The 14,072-nt window shown below is 37.7% G+C and overlaps 1 protein-coding gene across 2 annotated transcripts in view; it reads right to left on the bottom strand.

Moving 5' to 3' along the window:
* The window catches only part of LOC124159563 (laminin subunit gamma-1), a 390,848-nt gene that overhangs the window by 11,084 nt on the left and 365,692 nt on the right, over positions 1 to 14,072 (bottom strand). For both annotated transcript variants that reach the window (XM_046535458.1, XM_046535457.1), the window contains exons 10-22: positions 13,635 to 13,784; positions 13,026 to 13,195; positions 11,575 to 11,707; positions 10,509 to 10,733; positions 9,792 to 9,977; positions 9,069 to 9,266; positions 8,128 to 8,324; positions 6,503 to 6,718; positions 6,076 to 6,346; positions 5,753 to 5,931; positions 5,230 to 5,360; positions 4,320 to 4,430; positions 3,030 to 3,234 (exon numbers count right to left, since the gene is read on the bottom strand). In XM_046535458.1, coding sequence (XP_046391414.1) covers positions 3,030 to 3,234; positions 4,320 to 4,430; positions 5,230 to 5,360; positions 5,753 to 5,931; positions 6,076 to 6,346; positions 6,503 to 6,718; positions 8,128 to 8,324; positions 9,069 to 9,266; positions 9,792 to 9,977; positions 10,509 to 10,733; positions 11,575 to 11,707; positions 13,026 to 13,195; positions 13,635 to 13,784 — 2,372 coding nt within the window. The remainder of the gene's footprint in view (positions 1 to 3,029; positions 3,235 to 4,319; positions 4,431 to 5,229; positions 5,361 to 5,752; positions 5,932 to 6,075; positions 6,347 to 6,502; positions 6,719 to 8,127; positions 8,325 to 9,068; positions 9,267 to 9,791; positions 9,978 to 10,508; positions 10,734 to 11,574; positions 11,708 to 13,025; positions 13,196 to 13,634; positions 13,785 to 14,072) is intronic.

Genomic DNA, 14,072 nt, shown 5'->3' with positions numbered 1-14,072 from the left:
CTGAAATCTGAAATTATTTAAGACATATCTGAAACCAAAATTTTAATACGTATGACATTAAAAAGCCCTCATCTGGCACTTATGGCCACCAGATAGAAACAAGCATTATGGTTCTACCAATGAAATAGTATTCCAGGCTGTCCAATTTCAGATCTAAAATTTATTATATCGGGTAGAAATAATTACTATTTTAAAAATACATACTATAAATTCTCACCAAATGCATGGATGTAAAATTAGATGCTCATGACCATTTAAATTACAGAGGAGTTGACTTAAAAACCACCTGCACGTGATGATGTCCCATTTTAAGCCTTTCGAAACATGCCTTTAGACAATTAAAATAATCCCTCTTAAAAACAAAAATCTAACTATAATAAGTAATTTTAATAAAGTGAGCAATGAGATAAAAACACTCCCAACAATACATATATACTTTCCAAGTTTGCAAACATTATATCAATACATATCATATGAGTTATTGCATCACAACAGTATGCTTAACCCTTCTGAGATGGTGGAGTTCTCTCCTTAGCATGACTGCTGTACTGAGCTGTACAAAGACACTCCTTTGTCCCCTCTGTATGGAGCATTTTTGCTGGACATTTGCTAAGACGGGTCTAGCAGATTATCACACACTCTCAGCACCAACCTTTTCCAACCCTTCTCAGTGGGGACTCCACATTATCTCCGCCTTTGCTGAGGGTAATCGGGCTCCCTCCTTTCGCGGTTTATAACCCGACCAGCGGCATTGGCTCGCGGTCAATCATGCTTTGTTCATTTGAGTTTGCTACATATATGGATAACTGTTGCTTGCATGTAAATGGCCGACTTCGAATTGAATTCCTTGCTTTATTCTGAGAATTGTCAAATTTTGAACAAAGCTCTGCCGTCAATATTGATGTATTTAATGCATTAAAAATTTCCATGTTGATATTTATATGTACTAAAATTGCGGTATAAGTTAATATTTATGGCAGAAATTTGTTTAAAAATTGTTAACGCTGCCCAAAAGATAAAGAATGCAATTCTTAGTTTATATTTTTTGAGAAAAGAACAAATATTTATATCGAAAACTGACAGAATGAGCAATTGAATGACCATGGTCCGTTACCACAAAGAGGGGTAATATAAGATGAGGGGCCCGGGTACCTGCTCCCAGATTTCAAAGGCACGGCCTACGTCCCGGTCCCGAGGCTAAGACTTTGCAAACCCGGGACCATCATAAAAGGAAGAGAGCAAGGAAACATATGTTTTCGCCTGCATGGGAAAATCTCCAACAAAAATTTGTGGCTTTCATCTTCCGGGTCAAGAAATGACCTGCCGCATATTTTTGTTGTTAGAAGCGAAAGGGTTAAGATAGGCCTGAAAGAAACTGGGCCTTCTGGGGTGTCTAGTGGTATGGCATACCCACCAGGGTAATTTGGAGGTGCTGGGGCCCTCCCCAGAAAAAATTTTTAGAATAAATAGTGAGTTCTACAGCTTTCTGAGGGATATTTTATAAATCCCTACTTATTATAATGAATTTCACTGACAACAAAGCAACCCTTGTCCATGTCAAATGCCTATCAACGCACATTATCTCCTTTTAATGATTCAGCTTTCATTAAATGGCCTACATTTTAAATTATGTAATACATACAATCTGCAGAGATTGCATCATTCCATAGAATTTCTGCAAGCCTTCACTAATAATTAGTGCTACACTACAAGGGAGGGTTAGGCACCAATTCATCCACCAGTGCACCCATTAATTTTCCTCTGCTAAACATCCATGCAATTGAATGTGTGGATGAATATAAATAAAACATTCCACCAAATAAACTTGCAGATGTTGTTGCATTAAAGAAAGCAACGCATCCAGGGGCACAGCTAGGCATTAACCCAGTGAGAAATGGGTGGTGGAATCCACGTGGAACCCACGTGGAGAATTAACGTGGATACCACGTGTTTTTGGTCGTGGAATCAACGTGGAACCCACGTGGAAATTTGGTGGAAAAATTAAAACAGCAGTAGGTGCTGTCCTAAAACCATTAAAACCTCAACCACTCTATATCTAAACCTTCTATATATGTGTCTACGATTTTTCATGTGCTCTCATGGCTGCCTTTCCACGAATTATATAAAAATAGAATGTGCGACACATTTTCACATAACTAGCGTGGTTTCAGGATGATAAATGACGCAATGTCACCAGAGAGTTAAGTTCCACAAATTAGAAATTCTGTTTAACATTTTATGATAATCACCACAAATCCACTGGAAATCAACGTGGATTCCACGTGGGTCCAACCACTCAATATCCACCACCACCAAATATCCACCACTCAACGTGGATTCCACGTGGGTTCCACGTGGATTCCACCACCCATTTCTCACTGGGAAGGCTAGGGGGGGGTTTTAGGCACAAATAATACTGGGGTGTCTGGGAGTATGGTATACCTGCTAGTGCAACCAGGAGGTGCGGGGGCCCTCCCCAGAAAAATTTTAGGATAAATAGTGAGTTTTATGGCTTTCTGAGGGATATTTTATAAATCCTTACACTATACCCAAACCTTGCTGCGCCACTGAATGCATCAGTTGCCTAGAAGAAATGGAGTAAACATGGGGAAAAAATGGCTACTTTTCAGTATAAAATCTGAATCACACAATCATTTCTTCCATCCTTTACGAGTGAAAGCTCTAGTGATGGTGGATAAATGAGTTTCACATGATCATTTTCCATAATGTCTTTGCCAAACCCCTTTTTTCAGTCACTGAAACCATCCCTGGCACCATGTTTCAGACAATCAGAACACAATGCCGCTGACAGCAATTGCAGTGCCACATTTGGCTTTTCATGGAAAGGCAGTTGTAAACAAGGAAAATGACAGAAACAGCAATCGAAGAAGGGACAGTGGAAATGACTGTGATACAGAAAATGATGGGTCAATGAGCCATCACTTTTTTCGTCCCCGAAAAACCCTCACTCATGTCAGCGGGACAGAAAAATTACTGTGTGATTCACCCTTGAAAATAAATATATTTACATTTTTTGCCACAGTTTCCGCATCGTTTTTGATTGCTTGCAGGTCCAACTCTGGGACACTCAAGGAATACACATCTCTGTATATATTCAATGCCTCCTCATACACTTCCTTAGCTCTGACATTCACATGTTCTGCCTGATCCTTTGTGTACTGCAACTTATCTGCAGCAGCTTGCAGTTCTTCATCCAATACCCCCAACTCGTTACTGAAAGGAAATGCTGGATGTTAGCACCAAATCAACTCAAAAATCATCTCCCAAAAATTTCTCCATTAATTTGGTTTGATGGTGAAATTATGGTGGCACTAAAACTACCTTGAAGGAGCTCTCAATTCCAAATAGTCACGAAAAGATGATGTCGTACCAAGTCTGGCAGATGTAAACAGGCTTAAATTCCCCCTCCCCTGTTGAATTACATATTAGATCAAAAATTCAGAATAAATTTTCCAAAGCCACAGCTGGCAGGGCCCATTACTGCAAAAGCTAAAGAACTTTTCACTGAAGGCCTTCTGTAACAAACCCTTACAGGTATTTGATTGAAATATAGGTATTCCCCATTGGGGAAAAAACCACTTTGGGGTCACCTAATCTGAGCCACCTTCTCAAAAATAGAGTTCAGTTGCACAGAAGAATTCCATTTGCTGTTCTCATCGATATAAACACCCACATATTTTATATGGCTCACTGTTTCAATAAAAAAACACTGACCAAAAGACAAATAATTAACATTAATACAGTTTGTACATCTATAATATATCGAACTGTCAGATTCATCAGTTGCATAGAAGAATGAGGGTGCTGCCTTAACAGCGTAATACAGAATTGCTTCACTGAAGCTGGAGATATTCCAATATGAAAAATTGAAAAAATTCTAGTTATAGTCACCAGTAAATTTCTATAACTGAGGGCATATTTTATGTGCCATGTATACAACCACCCGGCAAATACAAAAAAGTAAAAAAAAAAGGAACAGAGAAAAATAATCCCTCTCGGGCTTTCCATATTCCTTCATTCTATTCCACTCTTTCTCCCCCCTCCCCCCTTTCCACCCAACCTTTATCACCACCCGACATGAATTCCAGTTGCAGTGTTTATCGATGTAAATACCCAGATATTTTACATGGCTTACTCTGTCGATCAAATACACTGGCTACGAGACAAAGAATCGATATTAATACAGTTAGTACATCTATAAAATATAATGAACTGTCAGATTCGCTAGTTACTTTTTTGAGATTAAATACAACACATTTCGATTTACTACTTAGCACCATAGAGTTAAGTAGAGTTACCTGATGTTATTTTGCTGAATAAACGTGTTTCTGACCAATTCTATGGCCTCAGTTGAAATTTTGAGAGCTTCATCTGCAATGTTTTGTATCTCTTTGGCTTCGTCTTCCAATCTTCAAAAAAGATGGTACATATTAAGAAATAATCATACGGAAGTATGGTACATATCTGGAAACAGCATTTAATATGAGAAAATTTCATGCAGTTCGAGGAAGAAAATTTACCTTTTTTTTGATGCTTGACTTTGAAAGATGATAATATGAAAGCAATGCAATCTCTAGAGAGAAATGACTAGTATTGTTTGAATGTGAAAACTTTCATCATCAAGCAAATTTTAAATAAATTAATCAATCAATTTCATAGGAAAATATTTTCATGAAGTATAAAATAGCATATTGATTTTTTAAAAATGCTTTCACCTTGAAAAATAGAAAAGAAATACTTTGCACTCTGAAGAGATAATTACGTAGTTCTCTGATTTTAAATGAAATCATACTTTAACAAAATAAATTCGATGAACTCTAGCAATTAATTTCTCAGAAATCAAGGAATAATTATGAAGATAACATGGACCAAGTGAGTGATTAGGTTGTCCTAAGAAGAGGATTGAGGAGGGGTGTTATCACAGAAGAGGGCAGAACAAAATAATTAGCCATATCTTGAGGCTTGATGGCCAGAATAAGACATTCTATTAGGGTGAGCGGATAGCAAGAGTGCAAAAGAATAACCTAGAATAAAATATATAGAACAGTTAATGAGGGATGTGAAAGAGAAGAAAACTTAGGTACAAATGAAAAGATTATCTGATTGGAAAATTGAGCAGGGGGCTACATTAAACCAATTTTAGAATTGTTGTCCAGTGATGGGGATGAGGAATACCTTGAACCATGAATAATATTTTTATTCACTCACTCGACTGCTTTAAGGCGAGCTTCTCGAGCTATCTCCGACATTTCCCTATTTTGCTGTCCAAATTTGTCCGAGCGTTCCTTGGCTTTGCTCAAAGCCTCCATTCCCTCAGTTTCAACCAAGTCCCGGGCATTCTGTAACGGGAGAAATATTTTGTGCATCAAAATTCATAAGAAAAATTTACTCACAAATATATTCATCGACTATATATAAATCTATCTTTAGCTAAAGATATACTATATTTGTGAAAACAAAAATCTATGCATCTATCACAGAGGAAGGTTGCAGAAAGCAGCTTCCTCAAAGTCATCATAACAATAAAAACAGCCGAAGAATTAAAATTGCCATCAAGTAATGATGCATATACCCTGGATCATTGTTGGCCAATGAATCTGAAATTTGTACCTTACCACACCCACTATATTTGCACGAATCTAAGACGAGGTTTTTCCCCTCCCCACTCTTGCAGAAAATAGCATGCTTCCAAAAGAAACTTTTTAGAGGCAATTTTCTCTTGGGCACAAACCTTCAAAGCTTCCCTCATTCGCTCAATCGCTTCGTCCGCCAAAGACACGTTCCTTTCCCCTTGCTCCGTGTTGATCAAGACTTTCTCCCTTTCGTCCTCAGCCTCCACCAACATCACCAAAGCTTCATCCAGCTCCTTCCTCAACTCACCCAGTCTCTCAGACAGGCTTTTATCTCCACCTATGCAATAAATATTAGCATTTATGTATTAGGAATGACCCACATGCTCTTTAGCATTAACTATTTCATTATTACAAAAAAAATGTATATCTTAGAAAATCAGGAGGTACAGACTGAATGTTAAAAGCAAAATTAGGTACATACTCTTGGAGCCACTCTTGGCGTCTTCCCATAGTGAATTGACCAGCTGTTGGACTTCAAGGAGTCTCTCCTCAAAAGATGCATCTTCAATAACGGTCGGATTGTTCTCAATGTCTGCGAGGAGATTTTTCAGCTCGGCCAGTTTTGCTCGGTGCTCATTTGCTGCATCCTGGACGAGGTTGTAGCAAGGAGGGCAGTCAACGCAACCCCTCTGCCGATTTTGCTTGTTCTCCTTGCAGTAGTCACAGCGACGTCCCTCCACATTCTCTTTGCACTGGAGAAAGAATGCGTGCAATCAATAACTGAATTCCAGGCTGGATTACATGTGATTTTCATTGTCAAACTCTACATTTTCCGGCTTTGCTGACAATAAGTTATTCAAATTCACTCTTGGCAGCAGCCGAAAGCTTTTAAGGGGGCGATTACTCACTGGACACTGGCCATAAGCATCACACTGGAATCCTGTTGAGCCGATGGGGTCGCATTCACAGGGAAGGCAGCCAGTGGAGGAGAATCCATAATGGTAGGGCTGACACTCGTTGCACCTTTGACCAGTCACTCCTTCACGACACATGCACTGTCCAGTCACGAGGTCACACGTGTGATTTAGGGACCCAACTGGATCGCAGTCACACGGCGCGCACCCCTAAAAAGAAACATCAGTAATGTCGATGAGCCGTGTGATAAGACTGAGGAAGTTGACTTCTTTGGAAAATTCTTGTGGAAAAGTGCTTCGATCTTTTATTTATTTAAATATGTCTAACTTACACCAATTGAAGCCTGAATCTGTTGAACTTATTTGCCTGTAGCACTTGAGATAAGCACATTGAAAGTGTGTGCAAGATGAAACTTGAATTTGAGGTGAAATGCGGTGGAACAGTTCCATTTCACGTGAAAGAGATCTTTTGAGTTCCACAAAAAATAACTTTATTCACTACAGGCTGATGTGACAACTTGAGAATGATATGAAAGCGTCAAAACATGCCATGCACTGAATAAAGTTTTTTAGTGGAACTTGGAATATCTCTTTCATTTATGTCATTTTTTCAAATTAACTCTTGAGTTAAAGCTATGGATCCTTAAATTGTTTGATTATCTCTTTACCGTATCATATTTTTCTTTGTCTGCACATATTATTCACAAACATTCATCAAATATTAGAAAGATTCAACACGAATCATGTTAATTTATGAGAGTCAAATAGAGAAAATCAAATCATGTATATTATGTACTAGCAATCCAATTTTAGTAATCTGGTAAAATAAAGGTGAATGGATTTCAACAGGGAAAGTTGAAGTAGTGAATATGTGCTGCTGATATGCATTTGGAAACGTAAAAGTAATTGCCAGAAAATAAATATGCCAACGTATGAAATACAAATATACATACGCTCATCATTTGGTCCATATCTACCGACAAACCACCAAGTTGATATTTTTAATTTAATATTTACATGAATAATAAAATCTCAGCCAATATAGATGAAAGACTATCTTGTGCAATACGAAAATATATCCTTGAGAGATGAGTGAAAATTCAAATTTTGTTTTATGAACAGAACATTATCAATATTTAAATCAAAATGGCCCTTTGACAGAAAATGGAGGCAAATTACTGCACAATATTTTGCACATTTGGAGGCTACATACATTTTAATAGATTTAGATGAGTGGCTTTTAGATATTTATCAATTATTTTTAAATGTTGTTTGTCAAGGCGGTGAAATAAAGGCTCTCATTGGAGAGCCACCTCAATAGCTTTTTTTTTTAGCCTTGCAGATGTGTATATGTACTGCCAATGGTGAAATAAATTTATTATTATAATAGCCACCGTTTCAATTTTTCCAAAAATAATGGGGAGGAGGGGAGAATGACTACCCCCTCCCTCTGAATCGGTCTCAGATTTCGATCAGATTATTAGAAAATAAAGCCTATTTGCAAAGCAATAACTACATATAATAAGAGGGAAATGGTCAAGTATAAACATTCAAGCAACTGAAATTTTAATATCGAGTCTAATTAGTCTGATAAAATGAAATTGAATGACAAATGATACCTCTCCACTGAGAATATTGTAATAGCCCGGCTCACACTGATCACAGTTTGTTCCTTTGACGTGAGGTTTGCATTGACATTGACCAGTCAGTTGATCACAAATTGGAGGTCCCAATTCGGTTTCTTCCGTCCCAGGTGGGTAACATCGACACTTTTTGCAATCACCTTTCGGCAGAGCCAAAGCATCTCCATAATAACCTATTGGGAGAAAAATGAAAAATCAGAGTTTATCATGATGCAGAGGAGACCTAATTTGGCAAAAGCTTGATTTTCTAGATTAGGGCAGAGTGCTAATTTTTCATTGGAGAGTAAAGTTGCAGTAATACAATACTGGAAATATATCAATGAAAAATTAGAGCAACGTAAATGAAAGAATTAGACTGAAGAGCATTGATAATGATCTTGCAGGTAAAATAATAAAAAAATGTAGATGGATTTATAAATATATTGAAGTGAAATAAATGTGGACAAGAATATAATGAGGTATGTGATGTGAAGTTTGTAGAAATGAGGAATTTTTTATTGAATTATAAAAAATGTAGCATGAAACAAGAAAAAACCTACAGAATCTGCTGGACACGTAGAGAGCAGAAACATGGGTTACAATAACTATGTACATACTTCACACTTCTGATCATTCACCAGTGACATCTCCATTTTCTTTTCAGCATTAATTAATGATGGCTGCCTAATAAGAAATGACAGCCTTTAAAGGTTAGCCCTTCTACATGCTGAAAAATGGGCTTTATTTTTTTATTATGAGACGGAATTTATTTAATATTTTCAATAAAGTTTAAAGGTCATCAAGTAAATTAGAGACAGTAAAAAATTAAAACAAAGCTTATTCTTGCCAACTGTATCAAGATGTAGACAATACCAGATTTTTCCCTTGAAGAAATATGTACAAAGGTACATAATCAACAGCACACAGAGCTTCCTTACCTGGCAGACACTGATCACAGAATTTCCCTCCTGTATTGTATATACACTTCAGACAGTCCCCTGTAGTTCTGTTACAATTTCCAACAGCATTAGGATCGACATTTGTGTTACAGTCACACGGCTGGCAGGCACGAACAGGTCCAAAGTCACCAGTGGGGTCCCCATAATAGCCATCACTGCAGAGGTTGCACTTATGCCCTTTAATACAGTCAAGAGTTAACATGGTTGGATTAATGTTGTAAAACAATTAATATTTTAGCATCCATTATATGTAGGTACTTGATTAAAATGTCATTTATCATTTGCTCTATAAGTAATTCTTACAAACAATTTTTCACTGCAAAAACTATAATGATCTAAGATAGTGATGTGCTAATTCAGATTAAATACATTTTCAAGCATAAAAGATGTCTCTAAAATAGCCCATGCCACGGGATAGGGGATAGTAGGAATCATTAAATATCAAATACTGAGTAACTTACATTTTGACTTTATATGAGAGAATTTAATTCTTCTCAAATGCATGGTTATTCACAGTAAAAATAAAAGAATCGCCATAATCGTACAGCAAAATAAAACATTGAAATCACATTATTTTTACTTTAATTAAGAAAACTAAGCTAAGAATTGGAAAATTTGCATAAATATGGGAAGGCCTTCAAAATCAATTTTCATGTAAGTTTGATAGAACTGATATTTTTCTCGGAGCTAACAGGACAGTACCTGCATATCCTTTAGGGCACTCCAAGCACACGACGGTTTCTGACGCTATCTGCATACAATGGCCTCGATTTGGACAGGGACACAGCTTACAGTCAAAAGGCGTCCCTTGGAGGGCATTCCCATAATAGCCTCGAGCACACCTTTCACAGTTGTCTCCAGCAGTGTGATCCTGGCAAATACATCGGCCTAAAATCAAATAACAAATACATACACATGTGTACATTATAAGGCTGATGGTAATTTTAAACCAAAATCTAATGCATGCTGTGGATCAAAATTTTTATTTATGGTCAAAAGGGAATATTTTTCAAGTTCCTATTTTCCGAATTAACATATTAACATTTTTTTGGGTGCAGACAATGGTACTCTACCCAACTGGCCAAGGTATTTCTTGATCACGACAAAAGAAGCTACTAAAAGTTAATGCATACATTAAAAGGATAGCAGCTAATAAATACAAATTTTCTTTGAGTTTCTGTTCTGTGAAATATATTTATAGCTTAATTTACCCATGTAGCAATCCTAAAATATTTACAGTTGGAGCACCTGAAAATTACACGTCTCTTGTCGGGCATGACCTTTATTTTAATTTCCCTTTCCCTGATTAAGGAGGTTTTGGGAGATACCATAAAAATTTTGAGAAGTAAAAATAAATAATTCCCACTTAATATTTATCATTCCACAATTTTTCTTGGATTGATAGGGATCCTAGAATACCTGTTTCTGCTTCACAAATTTCAGCATGTCCATTGCAATTGCAAGGCACACACCGAGCAAACGGACCACCGTTTGCCGGCTCATGACGATACCCAGGAGCGCAAGATTCGCAGAACTGGCCAACATAGCCCAGGGAGCAGTTGCAAGTTTCTATCCATGTTGCTGGCTTTCCTGCGGCTCCACGCCTAGCTGTTTCCAGGCGGACATCATCAAGGAATCCAACGCCTGAAATAAAACAGGGTGAAAAGCCTTTGAGAGATAGTTGCTGAGACAGAATAAGTCTTTCAATCTAATTTCCACATACACCCAAGGTAAAACTTTGAGCAGAATTCCAGAATGTTACTCTTTAAGTATTGACCCTGACTCAAACTCACCTTTGACCTCACACACCCATCGTTTACTTTGATTCTATTATACAACAAACAAAAACAATTTTAGTATTTGCTGTGTTTTGCCAAAAATCTTTTTTATGCAATTTTAACTAAATATTAGCATATACACAACTTTAAACTGTCAGCCAAAGTAATTTCCTCACTTTGTTGATCTAAAAGGAGCCAGCGTGTTCACTTAGCTATTCCCTTGCTTTTCCTTTAAATGAGGTATGCACTCCTGTGAATAACTCACTCAGTTACCGAGTACATATAACAGTCACTGACCTTTCACCAAAGTCACTTTGCATAGGCGGATCCAGGGGGGGGCACGGGGGCACGTGCCCCCCCCAGACCCTTAAAAATATGCTAGATTTTTAATACGGTCCCATTGTCATTTCGTTCGTTTTGTATAACAAGGTATCCTTGTGCCCCCCCCCTGAACAAAATCATGGATACGGCCTTGCTTGTGCCCCTCCCAGAAAGAAATCCTGGATCCGCCCCTGTCACTTTGCAATATATACATAATTACATATGAGATATTGAAATGGTCTATTGTATCATAAGGATGGAATTTATAGTTAAGTAGGTATTAATTAGGCTTAAATTAATAAATAGCCCTTATCATCAGATTGTAGAGAAGAAAAATTCATCAAAAAAATCTGGACTCAAACTAAGATAAGAAAATAATTCCGTACCTTCGGGAGTGTAGGTGCCTCTGATTTTAACGGCAGTCAAGTTCGACAAGACACTCATGAAGTCATGAGAAGACAATTTTGGCTGCCAACCATAATCTGGGTGTTCATGAAGCCTGAATACAAATTCTTGGCCCTAAAAGAAAAAGAAATCATAGTTATCAGCTGCATTAGATGTTAGCTATGACACAAATATAACACAACAAAGATGACTGTAGCGAGAGTGAGGACAGAGGACTCGTGACTCCTCTGACACTGACACTCGTTCGGTCTAATCCCATCTTTTTCGTCATAAATTACTTGGTTTACATCTTAGGCTATCATCTAGTAGACATTATCTCCCGGCTACTTTCCAATAAAAATGGTCTTATAAGACAATTATTGTGATCAATTCAGTTTTTGTTTTTTTTTTTAGTGAAGGTCTCGGTCAATATGAAAAAATAATAGAAAAATGCATAATATGGGTAGTGCATAAGAAGTTCCAAATGGTGTTTCCATTTTAATGGACACCAATATCGATAGGTTTAACATAAAAAGCACTACACACGTTCCGACCAAACCACCCAACTGTCGGGACCAACTGCGTTGGCACTGATGGTTGGAGGGTGTGTAGGCCTGTCGCCCAACGAAAACAGTTGGGCCTGGCGGTCGGGTGGTTGGTTCCGTCAGACCATCCAACCGCCGACCGCCCTACCCCGATTTCTGTGGCGTCACAACGTCTGTACTGTTATCGGCTATTATTTCTATCAATTTGAGGTTTGATCTTGCCAAGCAACTCCATGAAACACTCTTCGCCCATCCTCCAATAATCTCGGAAATCATTTCCATCCAATTCTCCAAGTAAATTCATGTGGGTGAAACTTCAAACAACCACTTCTTCACCCATACTCTTCTTTTTTTATGCCATCAATGAGAACCTAACTGGCGAAAGCCAAACTATTTTTTTGATTTTTTGAAAAATGCGGAGCCATTTGCCAACACAAGCCGAAACCAACTTCACCCCACGCAATCACGTTGTGTATAGAGAGATATTTGGTAAGTATTAGAATTTTGGAATTAGGTAAGTTGGTTGAGTCGGGTGGATTGGTTTGGATGCCTGTAGAGCTGGCCCCGACAGAGATGGTCAGGGAGTTCAGTCGGGTCAGAACGTGTGTAGCGCCTTTAAGAGGACTGATGAATATAACATGGTCAAATCCATAAAACAGAGCTAAAAATTTTAGCTGATGTAACATTCCATGCAGGGAAGCAAATTTTGGATAGCAAGGAAGGAAGCTCATTGAGAATAGGTATAAGTAAAGATCAGCTCTCTTAGCTCTGAAGCTCTAGGACTTGATAGCGGGTGGTTAATATCTCAATAAAAGCCACCTGCAAATGTTATGAATAATGAAGAGAACAACATTTAATCAACAATTAAAAAAGATGCATGTGCACTACATTTGCCATGGATACTTTACCCTGACAGATGGAAGAGTATTTCCTTGTCCGAATATCGCTTGGGAGATGGAGAGTCCAGCACCTTCCAGGACAACGTCTCTCACAGTTGGACTAGCAGCCGTCTCACCAATGCGTAGTTTGAAAGAGATGTCCTGGTTGTAACTTGCCCTTTTATCCCCAAGGTATCTTTCTGTGAAAATGTAAACATCATTTCAGTTGCTTCTTTCTACCCTCATCACATGAGTATTCAACAATCAGGCAAATATTATGGTTGGGAAATCATGATGACAGGTACTACCTAATGGAAATATTTAAATTTCAATACAAAAATATAAAATTCTAAAACACACATCAGAGCGTCAACCATATTTGCCTGAAAAAAGACTGGCATTAATGGTAAAATTAGTCATCGCACATTCTCAAAATTAATAATAAATTGTCCATAACCACTAGAAACTAGTGATGATTTTTGCAGTATGTTTTTAATTGACTTTCTTTATAGTTTAATGAAGTATGAATAAAGACACAGAATACAAGAGATAACAGTGAAGAAATTATTATTTTGAAATTCGGTGAATTTTCTTGAAAAAGTATCAATGTTAAGTGCCAATAATATAGAAACATCATACCTGGTGCAAGGAAGTACACTGGATCCCGGCTTGGAGAGCTAACACTAATGGCTTGGGTGACTCCATTGTACTGCAGTTTCATGTCTCTTTCTGCATAGTCCTCAGCTGTCCAGTGCTCAAGTCCACGAGTGAAAAAACTCTCAATCACCACTTGAAACAAAAGAAAAAAAAATCAATTTCAACTGTTAATAGCCCAAATCTCTATTCATAAAAAACTATGATGATGATGTTCTATGGATGTAACAGTTTAAAATAAATCCAATGCCGGAGTAATCAATCTGGGATAGCTTGCATGGAGGAAAAATGATCTTGGTCACAGCTTGTTTGTAGTAATTTCACTGAAATGAGTCTCAATGTAAAGGCCTGCTCTGACTTTGTTTCTCAGACCCTTACTCTTCTGCGTCAAAGAAGGGAGGGCGAAGCAAGGAAAACCATTCA

The sequence above is a fragment of the Ischnura elegans genome, chromosome 5 (assembly GCF_921293095.1).
Source record: "Ischnura elegans chromosome 5, ioIscEleg1.1, whole genome shotgun sequence".
Lineage (NCBI taxonomy): Eukaryota > Metazoa > Arthropoda > Insecta > Odonata > Coenagrionidae > Ischnura > Ischnura elegans.
Note: the sequence above shows the minus strand (reverse complement) of the source record. Positions and strands in the feature narration are given on the sequence as shown.